Raw genomic sequence first — 21,326 nt, forward strand, 5'->3', positions numbered from 1 at the left:
TATTAACTAACCTTATATAAATTCAACTAATCCAAAGTCAAAATTAAAATAAATAATAATAATAATAATAAATTTGTAAAATGCACATAAGCAAACAAAAATATACACGGGCTCCAACACAAACCACAACTCCATTATTCATGTCAAATCCACTCAAGCTCGTTTGGCTAGGGTTAGTTCCATATAAGTTAAAATTTAAATTTTTTGTAGGTTTTTATTTAAAATAATCTTTATTTTAAAGAAAATATAAGTTATTTGGATTTTTAATTTATATTTAAATTTTTATAAAACTAAAATAAGAATATTTTAGTTGATGAAAGAAATAATAATAATATGTTATAAAAAGAGTTTTTACAAAATATATAAAATTCAAAAATATCTAAAAATTAATCCACATAAAAGAAAATTGAGAGATGATGTTTGCATGATATTCAAAATTTAACCTAAAATATCATTAGTATGATTAAATAGGTTTATAAGATTGAATGGACCATGCCTTCATGATTTTGACTTAAAAAATATATTATTAAATGACATATTTCAGTTAATAAACTACTTAATTTATAGCTAAAACTAAAATAAGTAAAAGACACTATCAAATTAACTAATAATTTAACCTAAATAATTTTAATACTCTTTTTTTTCACCAAAAAATATTTTAAATACATGATATTTAAATAATTCAAGTAACTACATAGCAACAAGGTTATTAAGAAAACTAATACCATATTCACTCTTATGACTCTCAATGTTAATTCTAGCATTGTCTTAAATGTGTTCATCTTGTAAGCATTACTAGTTTGATGTGGGTTTTATCAGTAATGATTTTTAATCAAAATCCATATATCTTATTAAAATAAAATTTTATTAAATCACTTTATTCATTTATTAAAATATTTGTATTTTACTTTTATAAAGTTAAAAAATTTAAATATAAATACATTCTAATATTTCAATCAATTACAAATCTCAATAGCTCATCAAACAATTCAAAACAACATTAACAACATCAAACCAGAGTCTAAAGTTCTTTTAGAGCTCGTTTTATGTATTCATTTTTTTGGGAAATTTGATGAAATGGCCCTCATAAGAGGTCTAATTCTAAAAAAGGCCCACGTTTGATAAAATTGGCAAAAAGGGCCTTTTTGGCAAAAAGGGCCTTTTTGCCCTGTAAAAAGTCTGTAATACCCTTGCGCGCCTGTTTTACCGCTCAATTACGAGAAATGTATTTCTCGCCTTTGGTATTTCTCGCATTTGGCTCAATTACGAGAAATGTATTTCTCGCATTTGGTATTTCTCGCATTTGGCTCAATTACGAGAAATGTATTTCTCGCATTTGGTATTTCTTGCATTTGGCTCAATTACGAGAAATGTATTTCTCGCATTTGGTATTTCTCGCATTTGGCTCAATTACGAGAAATGTATTTCTCGTATTTGGTATTTCTCGCATTTGGTATTTCTCGCATTTTCTATTTCTCGCATTTGGTATATCTGAGTATATATTAAGATTCAGACATTTGTAAAATATATGAAAATGGCTAGGGTTTCGAATCGATCTACAATAAACTACGAAAGAACAATCTCCAATGGAGGACGTTATCGCGATGCATTCATCTCTAGATATCAGATTAACACACATACATGACGACGACTCAAGACAAGAACGCCTTATCATCGGAGGCTCCACTTGCCCCGTCACCGTCGAACGCAATGTTCGCTCCGACCTTGACACCACACTTCCAAAGCCTTGTATGCATTCTCTAGCTAGATCTTGTTCTTTCAAATTATTAGATCTTTGAGATTGAGTTTTTTTCATCAAATATGAAGACTTGGCTAGAGGGTCGACTGCTCCTGATATGGACCATCCACAAGAAACAATAGGGCACCCTCAATATGGCATGAGTGTCCTCCAGCAACATTCTTCCTTCTTTGATCAAGATGACAATGGAATAGTCATCTTTCGGTGTCAAGCTTGCGTTTCTTACAATGACAGTAGACTCAATTACAAGAAATGTATTTCTCGCATTTGGTATTTCTCGCATTTAGTATTTCTCTCATTTGGTAAATATTATCCGGCCACGAACCCTAAATTTAGGGTTCTCATATAAATACTCTAAAACCCTAATTTCACACTGTCCTTGTATTCTAAAGCTGCTAAAATGTCGAAGCAAGGTTAGTGTTTTCATCTTCTATACAATTCTCTGTTAACTAAATGCTTGATACTTGATAGTAATTCAATGTTGAAAAACAACACGTTTCAGGTCGCGGAGGATTGGCGGGAAACAAGTTCTGCATGTCACTGGGTCTTCCTGTGGCGGCTACGATCAACTGTGCTGATAATACCGGCGCGAAGAATCTCTACATCATATTAGTGAAGGGGATCAAGGGTCGTTTGAATCGATTGTCGTATACTTGTGTGGGAGATATGGTTATTGCGACGGTGAAGAAAGGGAAACCTGATTTGAGAAAGAAGTTCATGCTTGTCATTGTTAGACAACGCAAGCCCTAGCGTCGAAAGGATGGAGTGTTCATGTATTTTGAAGGTGATTTAGTATATTTTGATTTTGTTTTGTGTTATAACTTGTTATTTGTTTAACCATTTTTTTGTTATTCTTTACTAGAACAGTTAGACAAGAACCCACTCTTTTCACGATCTGATTGATACAATCCCTTATTTGTTATGCTGAGGATTTAGAAATAGTTTTTCTTTAGTATTGGTTTTCAAGGGTATTTGGGTATTGTATATACACATTAAGATATTAAAGAAAGAGTATTAAGGATAATGAATAGAGTTTATGGTATGATGAATGATGTATTTAGAAACACTATACTCACTTATTTGCGTTTTAAGTCTTACCTACTTCTCGGTCTTTTTTATATATGAAATTTGTTGATTGTAATATGTAAATATATTGGTTGATAAATATGTTGTTACTATGCAGATAATGTTGGTGTGATAGTGAATCTTAAGAGAGAAATGAAAGGTAAAAAATATCTCAAAATGTGTTAAATTACTATATCATCTTTAGACCTCATTCATTCACTCACAATTATTTGTTTAATGGTAAAAAAAACCAGGTTCTGCCATTACTGGTCCAATTAGGAAGGAATGTGCTGATTTATGACCCGGAATTGCAAGTGCTACCAATGCTATTGTCTGATAAAGTCGGGGGACTCTTTTGCTTTTAAAAACTTGTCAATTTTGTTTTTTGATTCACAACTGAGATTAGAATCATATACCTTTTCAATTCTTGTGATACGCATAACATATTTATGAATGTTGATGTATGTGAGTGTTTTCAATTTTGGGTCATACCAAACATGCTATTCAAATATGTAAAACATCTAGTCAAGAAAATGGGGAATAAATAAAGTAGATGGTTAAAGGGTTTATATCTAATACCAACATATATAATGTAAACAATTCTTACAGGACAAAGCAAAAGCCGCAAGGAGTTTTTGTGTTCTTATCAAGGCCCATAGTTAGCCTCTTAATTTCTCCATAGTTAGCCTCTTATTGACATGATTCCAGTTGTTGAAACATGAGTCTGTCGGATTGACATGAAATAAAGAAAAATCTGTATCTTTTATAGAGGATATTTTAGCTATCACTTTAAGAGATTGTGCATGTTTTATGATGAAAAATGCTTATAAATTTGTACTCGTAAAATGAAACCAGACAACGATTTGTCAATTATCATCTGATTTCGATTTTCATAGTCATAAAATTATTTCAAAACAGATATTTTTCAGCCTGCGGTCTTAATAACATAATGGGTTTAGAAAAAAAATAATAAACATTTGGATAGAAACTAACTGTAAAACTCCACAAATAAACTGTAATTTTCACTTAACAATCTGACTGTAAAAACTCCATAAATAAACTGTAATTGGCATAACGTTTGCTTAAAGATGATACAAAAGAGAGACATAAAGACAATAATAGTTTACAAACTTAAACAGATTCTGGTTCAACCCAACAAACATATTTCACTGTTCTTCGTCACCATCATTCCCAAAAACTGAAGTTATTGGAATCTTTGCCTTCTTCTTTGTCGAGCTACTGTTTGAAATCTAACCAACATAAGAAACTGCCTAATTAGGAAACAACAATGACAAGAGTCCCAACAGAAGTAACAATGAAAAACAATTGCCTCCCTTTTTGGCTTAGTTTGTTTTGCAGAATCTTGGACCTTGGCATTAGAAGCAAGCAACCAGGTAATAAAAACTGCACGAAATTCTCAAGACCTTCCAAACTTGATGATACCAATTCCCCTCAAAAGACACACATATAAAAGAAATATGTGCTGCCTTCTGCTAATAAATGTTGGTTTTGTAAAAAAAAAAAAAAGCAAGCATTAAGCTCCAATTATCCGGGTATGCACACATACAAACTGCAAAAAGCATACCTCTCGTTTCTTAGCAATCTCCTCTGTCTCCTCTAACTCCACGTCAAGTTTCTTCCTTTGGATATTTTCTTCAGTAGTATAAAAATCATCCTCTTCCTATTTTTCAACTCCCAATTTTGCATCCTGCATACCAGACCTTATTGGCTCAATTATTCCTTAATATAAACCGAAAAAATAATTTACTACCCAATTATTTGATAGAGAAAACATAACAGATGCACAAACAATGAAGTTCCTGAAAAATGTTCAATTCTAGTGTCTATGTTGAGAGCCAGTTCACCCATAAAACCTTGTTATAACATATTATAATCAATCTACTTCAATAGGAGAACTGATGTTTATTTACCTTGTTCATCCTTCCCAAGACCTTTTCCTTTCCAACCCATCTTTTGGAGAAGCCTAAATCCAATATTAGAAGATGACAATTGTGTATTCAATGAATCTTGTTCTACATTATCAAGATCAACATTTTCAGTAGGCCTGTGATTAATTGGCAGATAAAACACAAGAGTATGAATATCTGAAGTATATGTAAGACAATCAAATTTACTTTTGTAGAAATCCAACAACCAGCAACCTAAGAAACATCTCGATACTTACATCCACCTTTTCCGGCAGTGTATCTCTCGGATTCGTTCCTTGTCTGCTGTTATAACATCTTTGGTGATTCATTTTATCTTGTATACATAAGACGAAAATCCTTAGAACTAAAGAAGAAACGAAAAAAACCCAATTAATCACAGAGAGAAAAGATTCAACTTTAGGGATTCGAATTTCTAATCTCAAATAATACCAACCATTTCCTTCAAACCCAGTTGACCTATCTAGCCAAGTCTGCATATTTGATGAAAGACTCAATCTCAAAGATTTAATAATTTGAAAGAACAAGATCTAGCTAGAGAATACATACAAGGCTTTGGAAGTGTGGTGTCGAGGTCGGAGCGAACATTGCGTTCGACGGTGACAGGGGCAAGTGGAGCCTCCGATGATAAGGCGTTCTTGTCTTGAGTCGTCGTCATGTATGTGTGTTAATCTGATATCCAGAGATGAATGCATCGCGATCGCGTCTTCTATTGGAGATTGTTCTTTCGTAGTTTATTGTAGATCGATTCGAAACCCTAACGAGAAATGTCTGAATCTCAATATATATACTCAGATATACCAAATGCGAGAAATACCAAATGCGAGAAATATCAAAGGCGAGAAATACCAAATGCGAGAAATACCAAATGCGAGAAATATCAAAGGCGAGAAATACCAAATGCGAGAAATACCAAATGCGAGAAATACATTTCTCGTGATTGAGCACTAAATGCGAGAAATACCAAATGCGAGAAATACATTTTTCTCGTAATTGAGCACCAAATGCGAGAAATACCAAATGCGAGAAATACATTTCTCGTAATTGAGCGACAAAACAGGCGCGCAAGGGGTATTACAGACTTTTCCCAGGGCAAAAAGGCCTTTTTTGCCAACTTTATCAACCGTGGGCCTTTTTTGGAATTAGACCTCTTATGAGAGCCATTTCATCAAATTTCCCCATTTTTTTTGGTTTTTCAGAATTTTATCACAAAATTTAATCATTCTTTTATTTTTCATTTCAACCATCTAATTACTCTTTTTAAATATTTAAATATCAAAATTATTATTTATTTAATTATATAAAACTAATTTATCTTTAAAACCTTTTAACCCTAAAAACTAATTTTTTAGAAAATTTAATCAAACAATTTTTATAAAAAAAAAAGACAAATCTCAATAACCACCTAAAGGTTTAGGAGAAAAAAATAATAATTGGTAATAATTTTGAGGAAATGATAACTATTTTTGATAAAAAGACTTAAATTGTATTTATATGTGTGAATAAAATAAAAAATAATAATTTAAAATAGAGGGTATTTTAATATTTTGGTTAATGAAATAATTAGTGTGATTGATTGAAAAACTGATTTTAACTTGATTTTTTTAGATAATATTGGAAAACAAGACTTAAGATTTATGTGTTTTTTAAAAATATTGGGTTTTACTTTTTTGTTTTGTTTAATTAAATTATAAAAATGTTAAAAGATAATTAATGAATTGATTTGATAATTAAAAAGAATTATATTTGATAAATGGTTGTTTTTTTAATCAATCTGGAAAAAAGATAAAATAATCTTGTATATATATATAACAAATAATTAAAAAGTATTAAATTAGGATAAAATTCTAAAAAGTATTATTAAAAGGGGAAGAATACCTGACAGCCTGACAAGTAACGGAGTTAAGCCAACTGTCGAAATGGGACCCAAGGAAGCACTCTTTGATCAAGGGCGCGATTGATCGGTGATTGTAACCACTGTTATAGCGACACGTTATCCTGAGCTAGGCTAGATGGATCTAAAAAATCAAATGAAATCTCAATAATATGACCAAAGAGAGAGAAAGAACAAACACTGTTCCCGACCGGCGGTGGACAGCTGGCTGTCAGCGGCGGCGTAGAAGAAGACTGTACTATAATAACGGTGTTAACAGAAATTCCGGGATTTGATTGCTCTGCCACCTCCACTACCATTAAGGAATCCACCAATTACTCACTTTTTATTTTATTTATTTATTATTTATTAATGAAAAATAGATGTTAATTTTTAATTAGATTACTAAATTACACCTTTTAGAATCGATATTATTTAAATAAGCAGTTTTTTTTTTTTGAAAAAAATAATAGTTTGTCATAATTTTAAGAAAATGAATATGTATATATATATATATATTTTTGATAAAAAAAACTTAAATATATTAATATATTAACCGTGATAAAAAACAATAAAGTTGAGAACAAAATCAATGTCACAAATCTAACGTGATAAAAACAATCTGACTATGTTCGGGATGAAAGGAATGCCAAAAGAATATTGGGGACAAAAAATTTCAAATACACTTCAGTGTACATTTCATTAAAATGTTCTTAACATTGCTTTTTTTTTACTTTATTACTATTATTTTTAGGCATAATATTTTTTTTTCTCTCCTGCACATTTTTCTTTAGTTATATTTTTTGTTGCCTAAGTTATTTCTCATAATGTATAATGATAAAATAAAAAATAAAAAATAAAAATAAAAGGTATTTTAATGAATTGAGTAATGCAAAAATAGTGTATTTTTATTTTTGTTTTAGTTTGATTTTTGAGTTTTTAGTTTTTTTTTTGTCAGGACTCTCCCTTCTAACTTAATGTGACATTTAATCTCTTAATAACTATTCTTGTTACTCAAACTATTTCACAAAATGTTTTGATATATTAACCCTAAAAATTTGATTTAAAAAAAATATATATATATATCAAACAAGATTTTTTTAAGAAAATACATGATAAAACCTATATAAAAAAAACAGTTTCACATCAACTTTTTTTTAAAGACTAAAAAAAACTGATTAGTGACATATTTAGAATAATAAGATCCTATAATTGTTTGTTCTATAAAGGAGGAGGATTGGTATACCACCAATTGGTATATAATCCACAGCCATTTTTAGACCCAACAATAACTCCTCTTTACACGGCAACTTCTCCCTTTATAAATGATCTCTTATTTGACTTGCAATATTTTTTTAGCCATTAATCAACACAAATCTCTCCATTCAAATAGCTAGTCATTGTCCATTTAATGTCTCCAAGAATCTATTCTATTAGGCCTTGTTTCATCTTATTGTTTTTTTTTTTATTTTAGTTTTTAATTAGTTAAATTATTATAATGTCAAATTTTATTAAAATAAAACAAGAATATTTTAATATTTTGATGGATGAATTAAATAATATTTATGAGTTTTTGGTAAAAAAACAATAGTTGGAAGGATTAATTTTCTTACACTTTTAATCTGATGATAATTACAAGACAAACATAAGTGGATCCACTTCTTACAATTTTAGTGCCTTATCTCAATTTTGTAAAAAGAAAAAGTTATGAATTTGTATATTTGGATAGAAAAGTGAATTATTTGATAAACTTAAATACAACCTTATTGTATTAATTTATACTTTATAAAGACCCTATATTTATTTTTTAAAATTGGATGTTACAAAAAAATAAAAGTTTTGATATTTTTTTGTTTGTAAATGTTCGATTATATACATGCACTAATTAAATTTGTTATGTTTTTAAGCTAGTTTTGAAATTTAATCATATCAAATACAAACATTTTAACATAATATTTTCTTTTTAAATTAACAAAAAAAACTTTAGAAGTATGTTCATAAGTTAAAAATAAACTTTAATAATTAAAGGGGGTGTAAGGGGTGAAATGAAATTTTCAATTAAACAAAACAAGTTAAGAAACTTAATTAAGAACAATACAAAACTTAATTTTGTTCTTATTCATATACATACCTATTATAATATTTAGAAGTAAAAAATTTTAAAAAGGATAATATTCAATCAATTGAATGTTACAAAAAGTAGATAAAAATAAAATTTACACATTTCAATATTTCATGTTAGATTTAATTATATATGTAAAAAGTTATTTGTTCATTCCTTAATATATTTCAAACCCATCAAATCAAATTTTTATTATAAATATTAGTGTTTACGAATCTAATTGACTATATTGTTTGGACCTTAATTAATTATTTTGTATTATAATAAAGTTGTATGTTCAATCTTAGGTGATTGGTTAATTTTCTCATAATCTCTCATCAATATGAAGATTTCATTTATTTTATTTTAAGATATTTTTTATACCAAAATAAAATTAGGCCTAATCTATATATAAATATAAATGATGTTTAATTTCAAAGTGTCTAGAATGCGGGTTGAGAACTATGGTTAATTTGGATATATATAAAAAAGTGTAAATGAATATTTAATCGGATTATTTGTTGACCCGATCATAAATTTAAAACGATTAAAATTAAAATTAATCTTACAGCTTAATAAAATAATTATAAACCTTAAAACAATTAGGATAATAATTTTATATAATATGATCTATTTATTTAATATTTCATAACAATAATTATTAAAACTAACTTAAAAAAGACAATCCCAGAATTTTATATTAGGAAGCCCAAATACTAGGAATTACACGTACAGAATAGTTGGAATTTACTATCCAATTATAATCCGACACCTGTATTTTATAGACTTGATGTTTTTCAGGTCCTCACAAAAATGTTTCAAAGTGAATCTGATTGTTAAAAATACCCACGCGCGTGACTCCCACGTGTTTGGTTTCTGACTGTCAAAAACGGCGCGTATCTCTCAAACGCGATTTGAAATAATTTTTTTTTAAAAGGTCAATGAAAAAATTATGTAATATTATATCAGCCCTAGCTCTTACAAATTAAAAAAAAAAAAAGAAAAAAAAAATCTCATTTTTGATTTTAAGAGCTTAAGAGAAGAGTTATAGCTTTGAAGATGGTTATATAATCCAGGCCTGCATTAGAAAGAGAAAGAGAGATGAAGAAGAAAGCTTAAGTAGTAAGTGAGAAAGAACTCATTTTTCTTTGTTTCTCTCTCTATATTTTTCTTCTAGCTAGGGTTTTTTTTTTTCTCTTTTCGTTCATGTCTTTCACTCTTTTGGTTAAATTGTGTAGGTTTTCAGAAAAAGAGGAACAAGTTGTAGCTGGGTGAAGAAGAAGGAAGAAGAAGAAAGAAGAAAGGGAAAGAAAAATTTACAAAAAAATATAAATAAAATAAAATTGCATAAAAAGGTAAGAAAGAAAGAAAAACAAAGGATGGGTAGGGGAAGAGTTGAACTGAAGAGGATAGAAAACAAAATAAATCGACAGGTTACCTTTGCAAAGAGAAGAAATGGTTTACTCAAGAAAGCCTATGAACTCTCTGTTCTTTGTGATGTTGAAGTTGCTCTTATCATCTTCTCTAACCGTGGAAAACTCTATGAATTCTCAAGCACTTCAAAGTATGTTTCTTTTTTACTCGAGATCTATCATTATATTAACCTTTTCATCATTTTTCTTACTTACCCATTTCATCAAATCAGCCAGATCTTGTTGCCATGATGATTCTTGGTAAATCATGTTCATATATAGCTAGGTTATATGGTCAAAATTATGTTCTATGTACTTTGATTTTGATTTATTATTTGGTATTTGTTATGGTTAGGGATCCGTTCATAATTTGTTAAACCTAAAACAGATATGCTTTGGATCAACATTAATTTGTTCTAAAGTTAAAGATCTGCACATAGATCTTCATATATAGGATGGTGAAAGTTAGGGATCAAGAAATGATCATTGAATTTTGTAAAGTAATTCAAAATCACCTTACTTAAACTTAAGTAATTTGTAATGGAAACTTTAATGACAGTTTTAGAGAATCTAAAGATATTTGAGAGATCTAAGATCTTAAATTATTAGGTCATTTTAATATTGTATTTAATTGTGATTAGTTCTATGATTACTAGAGTGATTTAATTGAGATTCTTAAACATGATATCCAACTATCCTAAAACCTAATAGGAAGTTAACTCTTTTGTTGTCTTTAATCTATTTATTCTCTATTATTTTCTATTTGATATGAGATTTTTAAAATTATTTATACAACTCATAAAAACTTTTTTTTTTTCTTTTTCTAGTGCTTTTAGGATAATCTTTTATTTTTATTATTGAACATCAAAACCTTAATAAATGTCTCAAATCTATGAGTTTTATGAAGAAGAAGAAGATAGATAGGCAATACATATTCATCTACTACTATTTTTTCCCTTTCATTCTATTTATCAAATTCCAACATTTTAAAAATATTTAGAATCTGAATCATGGTCTTTCTACAAATATTCTATGAAAACAAGTGAAAAAATGTATTTCAAATATGCTCCAAAATTTTAATAAAACACATCTCAAAGATTATATTATGTTTCATGATCCTGTTTTGTCTGGATTTTTATCCTGTTTTCTTGTCTTTGTGTGTGAGATTGAAACATTAATTTATTTTACTTTTCTTCATTTATGTGGTTTCAAATACTTGCAACTTCTTTCTAAAAACAAATTTGACATTTGATCAACTTTCTGAAATTACTATCACAATGGTTCATTATTTGATTATTTGAATTTGCTAACTTTCTTTTTAAGGGTCATTGCATAAAAAAACTAGATAAGACAAAATACATCATTGTGATAACCTAATAAAATGGCATTCCATCTAGGCATCTAGAATATATACTTGTTTACAATGTTATCATTTGAATTCCAAGATGGTATCTTAAAACTTAAGCTCATAGCAGTATCAATTTTTTAAAAAAAAGTGTCATATTTACCTTTATAGGTATCTAATTGATTGATAGATGAAATTCACAATTCCTCATTGTAATTTTTCCAATCTTATACTAACTTTTTGGTGTTTATATATATATATATATATATATATATATATATATATATATATATATATATATATATATATATATATATTTGTGTTTATATGCAAATCTCTTTTATGTACGATGAATTTAAATTTTTTGTTGCTGAAATGTGTCATATTTGATATCAGCATGGTTAAAACACTTGAAAGGTATCAAAAGTGTAGTTATGCTACTCCTGAAATGAATAATGTTGCTAGAGACATTGAGGTACATTAATTTTTTTCATTTTCTTTGATTTTTTTATAATAATTATTTGGTACAATTAATTTATTGTTTTGATTTGCTAACAACAGCAAAGTAGCTACAATGAGTACTTGAAACTAAAAGGAAGATATGACACATTACAATGTCATCAAAGGTACTTAACAAATTCATAACCCAATTCCTCTAAATATGTGCATAATTTTACTTCATTTTGAACCTATTTTTTAATGTTCATTTCTCTTTTTCCTTGATGTAGGAATAGTTAGTTCTCTTGTTTTTGTTAATATTTTGAATTGGAATGTCTTCAATACACATAAACCTTTCAAAAGAAATGTATTTGAATTATTCATCACGGCTGTGTTAACATTTATTTGCTATTGAATTGGGTAACTTTATTTTTATATTCTCCAAATTAACACTAACATTGTGTGACCTATATATAAAGAAATTAGGGTTTCTCATGATCTTTATTGTATTGAATTATGCAGGCACCTTCTTGGTGAAGAGCTAGGTCCACTTAATATAAAGGAGCTTGAGCATCTTGAACATCAACTAGACTCATCACTGAAACAAATCAGATCAACAAAGGTTAACTAGTCTTTGTATAAACTAAGATTACACTATAGGTTAACTATTGTATTATTGATCTTAAAATGTCTGAAACTATAAAGATGATTTTGAAGTTGTAGTCTTCATCTGAATTACAAATTAAACCAAATACCACTTTATAATTTACTCACAATTTCCTCCTAACAATTCAACATGATATGCAGACACAATTCATGCTTGATCAGCTATCTGACATTCAAGCAAAGGTATATATATATATATATCTCAATAAATGTTTTTTTTGACAATTTTACATGTATATAAAGGTAATTCAAATTGCAGGAGAAGATGTGGGTTGAGGCTAACATGGCTTTGGAAAGAAAGGTAATTGCTTATTTTGATCTTAATTAGTTGAATATCTGAATATATAGCATATAAAGGTTCTCATTTGAATTGATTTTCTTATATTTATATGGCATTGTTTGATTTATCTAGGGTTATTTGAATAATCAAATGATTATTTCAATATAACCTAGCTTGTTTGATCTTGGGTTATTTAATTATTTCAAAATTCTTTAGCATATTACCTATCAAGGATACCATTTTAATTAACATTTAAATAACTCAATTTATCAATAAAATACCTTTACTTTATTTTTATAAAATTTTAATTTTAAATACAAATTAAAATACAAGTAATTTAACTTTTTATCAAATAAAATTTTGAATTTGTATTCCAATTTTTTGAAACTAACATCAAACAAACTCTAGGTTATAAAAGATTATGTGATTAATTAGGTAAAAAGACATTAGGGTACAAATATTAATGAATAGTTATATTTTTTTAAATAGATGATTTGGTATTTTGATTTGATGATTGATTAGTGATTTTTTGGAAATAACCCACATCAAACAAGGGTAGGCTGATTTAGAATTAAGGTTTTAATTTTTATCAGGATTTGAGGTCAAATGGGAAAAGGAGAATATAGATTAAGATCTATAATTAAGAAAAACATCAAATTCAATAACAATATTAATCTATAATCTCAATTGTTATTTAAAATGTTTGTTTGTCTTGTTCTTGTTTCTTGTTGATCAGTTGGATGAGATATACAGAGAACATCAACTTCAACAAGTATGGACAGTAGGTGAACAAAGTAACAGTCAGTATGGTCAACAACACCATGCTCAATCTCAGGGTTTTTTCCAACCATTAGACTGTAATCCCAATTTGCAAATAGGGTAATAAAATTGTTATTTATCTAATTACAATCCAATTTCATTTAACCACCTGAAAAACATTAACTTTTATGAATACACAAACAGGTATGATCCAGAAACTGCAAATCAAATGGCGGCAGCAGCAGCGACAGCCCATGATCAAAATGTTAACGGTTTGCTTCCCGGTTGGATGCTGTAAGAAATGAAAAGAAGAATCGCAAGAATTCTACCCGAAAAGTATGTTTTTGTTGGCCTTTATCTAATAAGTGTGTTTGGAAAATAGAAGACATTATTGTTATATATATCTATATGATAAGCATGTAAAAGATCTATCTATATATGCCCTCTCATATCTCCATTTAAACAAGTTTTTGTCTTGTATGGATTAATTTGGCATAAAGACTTTATCAAGTTTTTATTTTTATGCTAATTAGGGTTTTACTCTTTGTTACCATTGATTGCTATCTATCTTTTGTGGTTTTAAAATGTTTGTTTTTATTAGATAGTAAGTGGTTGGATTGAATTGTTGGTTTAGGGTTATTAAAATCTTCTATGTTAGACAATGATGTTTTTTTATTTACTTTAGTCTCTTTCACTTAAGCTTAAATTCATCACCAAAATGGAACAAACCCTAAATAAATTTAGGAAACATGTGGTCCAAGTGTCTAAGTTAGTTAGGTTGAAGTTTTTTCACTCAACTATTTAATTATAATAATCTTTTGTTTTGATGTATAAATGGAATCACATCTTAAAATTATATCGGTTTTTCTTAACTCTTTAGTTGATTATAGTTATGTCGATTTTACATTTTGAACTTTTAACTTTAAAACAAGCTCATATAATTGTGATGGTAAGTAAAATTGTAAGATTTATAAAATTTCAGTTATAATATATATATATATATATATATATATATATATATATATATTTATAACAAAATAACTTCTTTTGTATATAGAGTGATTTCTTTTCAAAAATAAGATTTAAAACTCAATAAACTTCAATTCAACAGGGAAATACATTTGAAAAAAAATCCATACCCAAATAAACAATTTGTTGAATACCAATTTGAATATCTTGAACATTTCTTAAAAAAAAATTGAAAATATTTTTGTAAGGCCATTACACAATGAGATTATTAATACTTTGAATTAATACAACATCTATATTCATAATAAAATGACCGAATAACATGCAATGATTGATCAATAATAATAAAAACACAAATAAGATATATAACAAAAATACTTCATACACTTGAAATATTAATATTTTATAGCAAGAGTTTAATATTTTAATTAACTTAGTATATAAATACTCTTAAAATTAAAATATTTATAACTCCACTTCAACTTTGTTTTACACAAGTTGTTTAATAAGAACCAATTATATTAGATCACTTTTGTTTTTGTTGTTAATAAAAAAAATATTATATATTTGCAATATAACATCAAATGTAGTAACTAACTTAAATAAATAACAAATTTTGTTTTTCACCTCAGATATTCCAAAGCTATCTTGGATATTCTTATTTTTTATATGAACTATAAAAAATAGCCCAAAACTTATTTTAAATACATATATAATAAGGTATCCTATTTATTATCAGATTAATATATTATGGACCTTTTGTAAGGCCACAAACTTTAATCAATCATTTTCCGCACAAACCTTGCAATGGAATAATCCCTGTCATATTCTAAATAAACAAACACCATTTAATCAAAGTTTAGAATCTTTGTGTTAGGTCAAAAATAATGCACAACTTCTCCATGGTAGCCCATATGATAATAAATTCAATTCTTTATTACTTTAACAACATCTAACAATTGTGGTTTTACACATCATAACCAATGTTTTTCTGGTTTCTTTATGGCAACCTAAATGATTATTTATAAATGCATCTCTAGATAATGCTAACTCTCCTTTATTTAAAATAAAAAAAGAAAGGTAAGATGAGATTTGTATACTCTGAAAAATCCATATGTATTAAGTAGAGCTTTCGCTTCTAACCTAGCGACAAAAAGAGGTGAATATTCTTAATCTTCCCGAGGTTCTGGGTTTGAGCCCTTAAGGCGACATGTTCCACTCGTCTAGTTAAATTAGTTGATTGTGTTTGCAGGTTAGGTGCTTTTAAAAAGAAACATAACCAGCGTTCTAAAAAAAAAAGATTACGATAGAATTTCGAATTTTTCTATTTGTCTAATTGAATATGGTTTCACATATTAGTTTAACTAATTGTATCACCAATGGCAAAATCAAACAACCCCTACAATAATATATAATTTGAGATTATTTAAAAACTAATATTTTGTCACAATCATTTTTTTAAATTGTCAAAATAAAAGTGGGAGTGATTTTATTTTTTATTTAGAATGAAAGATGAAATTGAATTAGATGAAATTTTGTAATGTTTTTTTAATAAATTATTAGATAAAATTACATAAAAAATTGATCAATTTTTTTCTAATAAATATAATTCTTTTGAATTTTGACAAAATAATTTTATTTTATTTTTGTAACAAATGTTCACCTCATCTTACCCAATAAAATAAACCATGATTTAAAAAATAAAATAATATATTAGTAGAATATTATTTCATTAATCCACAATTTTTCAAATGACACAAAAATAATGGTGAAAAACTCAACCAAATAAATTTATACAAATTTTATAGCATGAGTTATATATAATAAGTTTCAAAATATAAAACAAGCACTGTACTCAGCACATTGAAACATTTGTCAAAGTCCACTATCCCAATAATGCAATGGACAATCCAAAATAATGTCAGTTTGCTTATTTTTTTAAAATATAGAAAGAAAAAAATCTTAACCTGGTTTAATTGTGATTAAAATGTATTTTTCTAAAAAAAATTCTTTTATCAACTTCTTACATAAATAAATAAAAATGGATTAAGTAAAAGTGTAAAACTAGAAGGTAAAGCTGCTATATTGATTGAGTTAGTTTTTTGTTTGTTTGTTTAAGTTCAACTATCAAAATCAAAGACAATCATTCAATTATAAGATTTTCTATCAACATAAATTTACTTTTTACCTCAAATTAAGGCCTAATTAATAAACAGAAGAGAAACAACATTTCACCAATAAAATAAGTCAACTTTTGACCACAATTCAAATGACAAAGACAGTAAATCATGAGAAACCGTGGTAAATTACATGTTACACTCCCAAACCAAATATATATATATATATATATATATATATATATATATATATATATATATATATATATATATATATATATATATATATATATATATATGTTATATATACACAAAAGACTGTACATTTTAATCTGTTTCTGTAACACCCCCATTTTCTTGTAATTTTCAGTTGCATTTTCTTCCTTTTTTACCATCTTCACCTTTAGGTAAAAACTGCAAGATTGTAGCACGCTTCATCGACAACACACCTTTCTTGCAAGGTCATGCTGTCTCATCGAACTCCATCGCCTAGAGAAATAACAACAATATTTATAATAAGAAAACATCGTATAAGTTATACGACTCTGGTAAACATATATTCTATTTTTTACCTTTCCACAAACTGGACAGTTCTCACTTCTTTCCATCCACTCATAAATGCAACCAAGGTGGAAATGATGTGAACACTTTGTAACTATCTTTGGATTCTCTGTTGTATATTCTGCAACACAAAAAACGCATCTTAAAAACATATATATTTGAATCCAATCCAGTATTAACAAAATAAATAGTATCGCAATACAATCAAAGAAAATTTGTCTAAGAAAATGAACTGAAAATCTCACATAGCCAAAGGAGTAGTCATTGAAGCTGAATTTGTTTACACCAATGTCGAAACAAAATCAGCCAAATGTATGATTGGATTTATCCAGAACGAGTTTGGGCTTGTTTGATGTGGTTTATTTGGATTTAATAGAAATAAACCACTATTTCAACATCACTTCTTCCAACAAACCATTAACTAAAACACGCTTACTTTATTTTTTTAAATACCAAAGATATATTGGTCATTTTACCAAAATAAACTACCTTTTACTTCAAACAAGCTCTTCATGTATAGTAAGAGGGATGAAATGTCAATTTACATGTCTGATAACCGCATGCTAAATAAATATTATTGTTTTTTTGAAAATCATGGGTTTTCCTTGGAGAAAGCTAGCACGATCCTCCCACAGCAATGGCCTATCATTTCAATCCAGCGTTCTTAATGGGAATCGAAAATGAGACCTTTGGTCTCTTTAGGAAAGATTTTTTCAACTTTAGCTAGTCTGGTGGGATTAGTTAAATATATATTATTAATAAATAATGAAAGATTATAAAATTCATTTCACCTTCAAGACATGTAGGACAAACATCTTCATCATCAGAATTGGAATAAATATGTGCATATCCTGTCACCATCTTTGCAGCAGACATGAGCTTCAATGAGTTCCTTGAACTATACTCTTTAGATACCTCTTCATCACAAGTAGTACACTCATTCCATTTGTTTCCTGAATTCAAGCATCCAGAGTCTGCATCACTATTGTTGTCTCTCCTTAATGGTTCTGTTTCCTCCTGTGTATGACTAGAGCCCTTCTCCATAAGTCTGTCCCGTTGCAGACAAAAATATCTCGGATCAACATCATATGGCAAGGGCCTTGGAGGATTTTGGTACAAATTTGCAAAGGATTCATCTAGCGATGATGGAGAAGTTAAAGAGGTTGTCCCCTGAGATGACGATGACATGGCATGTTCTTCCCCTCTTCGGGATGATATTGATGAATACTACGCAAAGAAAGCAAACAGAACGAATTTATTAAGTTCAACCTAAAGCTAACTTTGCACGTGATCATAATACAGTAAAAGCTAGGCAAATGAGCTTCAATCAAAAGAATATAACTCTATCATCTGAACAATGATAAGGTTTGAGACAGGTTTAAAGTAGTGTATTGTCTAAGAAATACCGAGCAACTGGGGACATCTTTTAGGATTACCCAAAAAACAATCATTTAGGGTTATTTGAAAATAATCCTGTTTAATGAGAAACTGGATTTGCTTGGGTCAAATGACCAAACTACTCATATTTGATATTTAAAACTGATAAAAAGAATACAAATAAGGGTATTTTAATTGATGGTTTGAATTACTTGATAGTAGAAATGATGGGTTAATCCAAATAACCCACATCAAAAAACCTTTAATGACAACAGCCAAACTCTTGCAATTCAAGCCATTGACCAAAGGCATCTAATTGGACAAAACAACAGTCAATGAGTCCATTTGAAAACACTTTTTGGGTCTGGATGATCTGGGGTTGGATGAGAAATGGTAGATAAATTCATTTGAAAGCAAACTTTTTTTTGTAAGTATTTAATCCGTGTGTGGATCTAGATGAGACAACGTTTTGCGAAATAACTCAATTAGACATAAATTCATAAATAAACTCATTGACGTTTTTCTAATCCAAACTCAGATGCAAAAGAAAAAAGTGTTTCTCAGCATAACCATGAAATGTTAAGGAAACAGTAGACTTGTAGAAGCATACCATATGCATGAAGTTCTGCAGAAAGCATTGTAGACACAAACAATTCCTGTAGACTGTACTGTTTGGATTAGCATAATCTTCCCAGTCCTCGTGCAAACAACAACAAACAGAGCCCATAGTACAATTTTAATCAAAACCGTCGTCCAGTAACACTTAAATGTCAAAAAATCAATGACATCACCAAGATCAACAAGTTTATCGTATGATGAGAGGGTACTAAGCTCGTGGAAACATCACTTATCCCCGAACCAGTAGCCTCTCTCATACAAATTAAAGCCCGATCTTTCTAAACCAATTTGCAAGTTTTTGTCACTCTACCTGCAAAGTATAAGACAATCCCATTTCAGAAACAAAAGATTCCAAATACCAGTATTCAAGAATGTAATTTCAAAGAAAAAAACAAGTGAATTTGATCAATAAGACAGCAACTTTTTAGGTCCATTCAAGGTTAACCCATAAGACAAACCACAATAGTCCAGATGAAAAAAGAGGAATCCTTTCCTGAAGAACATCGGTTCTGATTCTCAATTAGGCGATTGCTAATAAAACCCAGCTCAGGTTATTCATCAAAGACAAAAAAAAGAAAGAAAAAGTGCAACACAATCGTCTCCAATAGCGAAAGCGAAACATTCAGAAAAGTGCAGTTTTTCATGATAATAAGCAGAGATAATTTAAAAGAATCAGTTTTGACAGTGATCGGTGCTTTTCTTTGAACAGATTGTCAAGAGAAGAATATTAGAAAACGTAGAATAAGATGATGGGTATCTACAAAACAAAATCGAGGTTCAGAAAATACCTCGACTGCGGGTAGATAGAAGGGGGGAAAAGGAAGAGACTATTCGTCTCTCGTGGACATACAAGAGAGAGAAGGGGAAGCAGAACCCAGGAAACAGACGACTCCGATTCTGTAAATGGGTGTTGAAATTTGGATTTGGGCGACAAAAGCTATGGTGGAAGTGCGGAATTAAAACCACACGCAGTAATCGCCGGTAGGTGAAACTCTCTCTCTCTCTCTTTATCTATATGTATATATCATATTAAAAATCCAATATGAAGTATATATATATATATATTTTATTGGAGTGTGTTTTTTTATTGGAGAGTGGCTGGTTTAGGGATTATAATTTAAAACTGTCTCGATAGTATTTGAATAATTTAGATCTATCGGATTAAATTTGATATATTTATACAATTTGAAAATATCTTATATTTTTTGTGTCATGAGATTCCCATCTTGATCAGAACGGGATAGTTGATGTTCGGAGGAATCGGGATAAGGATGAAGTTTGTACTTCACTTTTCGAAATGTTTCATTGTCATCTCCTGTCTCGCTTTTTCTTTTTGACATATTTAGAGATGAATTAGTGTTGAATTTTGTTTGGCTAACCATTATGTTTAACTGAATTGACGTTTTAAAAATTTATAATTTGAATAATACTTTTAACTTTTGATAATTGTTTCTTATTCACACCTGTCAATTGTGTTTAAGTCTTAATAATCTTTTCTCCAATGTGTTAATCTCTTTCTTTTAAATAGAGTTATCTTAGATTGAAATTAAGATCTGATAAATATTATCATAAATATTATCATAATATTTAACTAATTATATACTAGTTTGTACATCTATAATACAAAATTTTATATTTTTTAATATCACAAAATATAGCAAGTTAAATAAAAAATATAAATATTTTTTTTAGGATATTCCAAACTTTGAGATTGATACTAAAAGAGATAAAGTTATTAGATATATAATTATTTATTTTTTTTATTAAAAAAATTATGAAATTAATATTTTATTCGGAGATCTTAGGAATATTCTTCAATCATTCTGATTATTTTAATTATATATATATATAAATATATATATATATAAATATATATAAATAACTAGTTATCACAATAACATTTTTTTGAAGTTGTTTATGAACTCTCAGCAAATACAATTTTTTTTTGTTGATGTTCAAAATATTTTGTAATAATTTTTTCGATACTATTTAATTGATTTGACTTACTTACTTTCACTCCTCACTTTCACTCCTCGTTAT

The 21,326-nt window shown here is 28.3% G+C and overlaps 2 protein-coding genes and 1 pseudogene across 2 annotated transcripts; 2 read left to right on the top strand and 1 right to left on the bottom strand.

The window, feature by feature from the left end:
• Window positions 1–2,159: 2,159 nt before the first annotated feature.
• LOC124919380 lies at window positions 2,160–3,161 on the top strand (annotated as a pseudogene).
• Window positions 3,162–10,070: 6,909 nt separating this feature from the next.
• LOC124918772 (agamous-like MADS-box protein MADS2) lies at window positions 10,071–14,030 on the top strand. The gene is made up of 8 exons (XM_047458815.1): window positions 10,071–10,308; window positions 11,898–11,976; window positions 12,063–12,127; window positions 12,462–12,561; window positions 12,747–12,788; window positions 12,865–12,906; window positions 13,622–13,764; window positions 13,849–14,030. Exons 1-8 carry the CDS (start codon window positions 10,124–10,126, stop codon window positions 13,940–13,942), a joined length of 750 nt encoding a protein of 249 aa, XP_047314771.1. The 5' UTR covers window positions 10,071–10,123; the 3' UTR covers window positions 13,943–14,030.
• A 2,999-nt stretch (window positions 14,031–17,029) lies between these two features.
• On the bottom strand, window positions 17,030–20,298 carry LOC124918771 (E3 ubiquitin-protein ligase At3g02290-like). The gene is made up of 5 exons (XM_047458814.1): window positions 20,075–20,298; window positions 19,279–19,596; window positions 18,083–18,518; window positions 17,303–17,412; window positions 17,030–17,219 (listed from the first exon to the last, which is right to left on the bottom strand). Exons 2-5 carry the CDS (start codon window positions 19,393–19,395, stop codon window positions 17,193–17,195), a joined length of 690 nt encoding a protein of 229 aa, XP_047314770.1. The 5' UTR covers window positions 19,396–19,596; window positions 20,075–20,298; the 3' UTR covers window positions 17,030–17,192.
• Window positions 20,299–21,326: the final 1,028 nt, after the last annotated feature.

This window comes from Impatiens glandulifera, chromosome 1 (genome assembly GCF_907164915.1).
Source record: "Impatiens glandulifera chromosome 1, dImpGla2.1, whole genome shotgun sequence".
Lineage (NCBI taxonomy): Eukaryota > Viridiplantae > Streptophyta > Magnoliopsida > Ericales > Balsaminaceae > Impatiens > Impatiens glandulifera.

Coding starts and splice junctions, on each gene's coding strand:
- LOC124918772 (XM_047458815.1), top strand. CDS start 10,124: ATGGGTAGGGGAAGAGTTGAACTGAAGAGGATAGAAAACAAAATAAAT. Junction 11,977..12,062: donor ATGTTGCTAGAGACATTGAG/GTACATTAATTT, acceptor TGCTAACAACAG/CAAAGTAGCTACAATGAGTA. Junction 12,128..12,461: donor ACATTACAATGTCATCAAAG/GTACTTAACAAA, acceptor TGAATTATGCAG/GCACCTTCTTGGTGAAGAGC.
- LOC124918771 (XM_047458814.1), bottom strand. CDS start 19,395: ATGGGCTCTGTTTGTTGTTGTTTGCACGAGGACTGGGAAGATTATGCT. Junction 18,519..19,278: donor TGCAGAACTTCATGCATATG/GTATGCTTCTAC, acceptor TTCTTTGCGTAG/TATTCATCAATATCATCCCG. Junction 17,413..18,082: donor TTGTCCTACATGTCTTGAAG/GTGAAATGAATT, acceptor TTTGTGTTGCAG/AATATACAACAGAGAATCCA.